The 1,884-nt window shown below is 47.1% G+C and overlaps 1 protein-coding gene across 1 annotated transcript in view; it reads right to left on the bottom strand.

Moving 5' to 3' along the window:
* Positions 1 to 810: 810 nt before the first annotated feature.
* LOC105554201 (mutS protein homolog 5-like) overlaps positions 811 to 1,884 on the bottom strand; it is a 3,186-nt gene continuing 2,112 nt past the window's right edge. Inside the window, exon 6 of the mRNA XM_012000562.1 lies at positions 811 to 1,060. Coding sequence (XP_011855952.1) covers positions 811 to 1,060 — 250 coding nt within the window. The remainder of the gene's footprint in view (positions 1,061 to 1,884) is intronic.

The following is a 1,884-nucleotide window of genomic DNA, read 5'->3' as shown; positions in this document are numbered from 1 at the left end:
TTAGCTGGGTGTGGTGGTGCGGGCCTGTAGTTCCAGCTATTCAGGAGGCTGAGGTAGGATGAGGCAGGAGAATCACTTGAACCCAAGAGGCGGAAGTTGCAGTGAGCCGAAATTGTACCACTGCACTCCAGCCTGGGTGACAGAGCAAAATTCCATCTAAAAAAACAAAACAAAACAAAACAAAAACAAAACAAAAACAAAAAACTCAAGAGCCCAACACACATATGTAAAAAACTGGACGGCCGGGTGCGGTGGCTCATGCCTGTAATCCCAGCACTTTGGGAGGCCAAGGCAGGTGGATCACCTGAGGTCAGGGGTTCGAGACCAGCCTAGCCAACATGGTGAAACCCCGTCTCTACTAAAAATACAAAAATTAGCCAGGCGTGGTAACAGGTGCCTATAATCCCAGCTACTCGGGAAGCTGAGGCAGGAGAATCACTTGAACCCAGGAGGCAGAGGTTGCACTGAGCCAAGATTGCGCCATTGCACTCCAGCCTGGGGGACAAGAGCAAAACTTTGTCTCTCTCACACACACACAAAAACTGGACACAACTTACTGAGATATGAAACCATATGGATATTTGTGGAGATGTCCCTAATATACCCTAAAGCCAGAGACAACTGATAAAGACTATACAAATCAAATACTTATGCAGTTACAAAGCTCTCCTCTATATACAAGGCCTCCCAAAGTCCCTAACAGGTACCCAACTAGTAGAAACGTTCATACAAACCCAGGGAAGGAACACAGAATTGGTAAGGTAATGGCTAATACGCAACACTGTACAGTCACAAAGTATGGGAAGATGCTCAAGCTTGGGTGGTGGGGGGTACTAAGAGGTAAGAAGTTGGATTGGCATGAAAGAGATATCTGACAATGGGAGTGAAGTGGGAAGGGAGGCTGGGACACATCTTTGGAGCCAATTGCTTTTCTGGTAGGTCTTTGTAATGTGAGATGAGGGATGGGGCATACCTACCAAAGAGGCTGAGCCCCTCCTTCAGTCCACTGGCCACTTTGTATGCTGAGGGGTGAGACTCGCTCTTAAAAATCTGTAGAACACTGTCAAGGAGAAATGGAGGAGTTTGGGGTAATCTGGACTTTTGAAGGGAATAAGAATTGAGGACTGAGAAATGGAATGGGGACAGGGGATATCCTCCTGAGTTCACATCTTTTTTTTTTTTTTTTTTTTGGAGTCTTGCTCTGTCACCCAGGAGTGCAGTGGTGCAATTTCAGCTCACTGCAACCTCTGCCACCTGGGTTCAAGCAATCCTCCTGCCGTAGCCTCCTGAGTAGCTGGGATTATAGGCGCACAACACACTCAGTTAATTTTTGTATTTTTAGTAGAGACGGGGTTTCACCATATTGGTCAGGCTGATCTCAAACTCCTGACCTCAGGCAATCCACCCGCCTTGGCCTCCCAAAGTGCGGGGATTACAGGCACGAGCCACCGAGCCCAGCCGAGATCACATCTTGATGTAAGGTTTGTCCCTTACTTTTCTTTGTCTCAGTTTCTCCCTATAGAAAGAAAGTTAATATCTTTATGCTTTTCTTCCTCTCTTTCCCTCAAAGCCCCCCTTCCCTTTCCTTCAAGGAGAGAGATCTTAATAGCCCCAGGATTAGGGAAACTAGAGCCTCATTAGGATTACTGGGGCATTAAATTTAATCCTTCTCCCTCCCCAGAGACAGCAGCATGCCTCCACCTCTTTACCTGTAAGTGTCTTGATCTATGTTCACAAGATGAGTCCTGAGGACAGAAAACAAGCAGGAAGGGGGCTGGGGTATGAGGGGTCTGAGTTCATTCCACAACTGCACTTTCTTTGCCCTCCTTTCTGAATATTGTCCCAGTCTTCTTCCCAAAGTCCCATAAGCCCTTAGGTTCTCCC

Source organism: Mandrillus leucophaeus, unplaced genomic scaffold (genome assembly GCF_000951045.1).
Source record: "Mandrillus leucophaeus isolate KB7577 unplaced genomic scaffold, Mleu.le_1.0 Scaffold630, whole genome shotgun sequence".
Classification (NCBI taxonomy): Eukaryota; Metazoa; Chordata; class Mammalia; order Primates; family Cercopithecidae; genus Mandrillus; species Mandrillus leucophaeus.
Note: the sequence above shows the minus strand (reverse complement) of the source record. Positions and strands in the feature narration are given on the sequence as shown.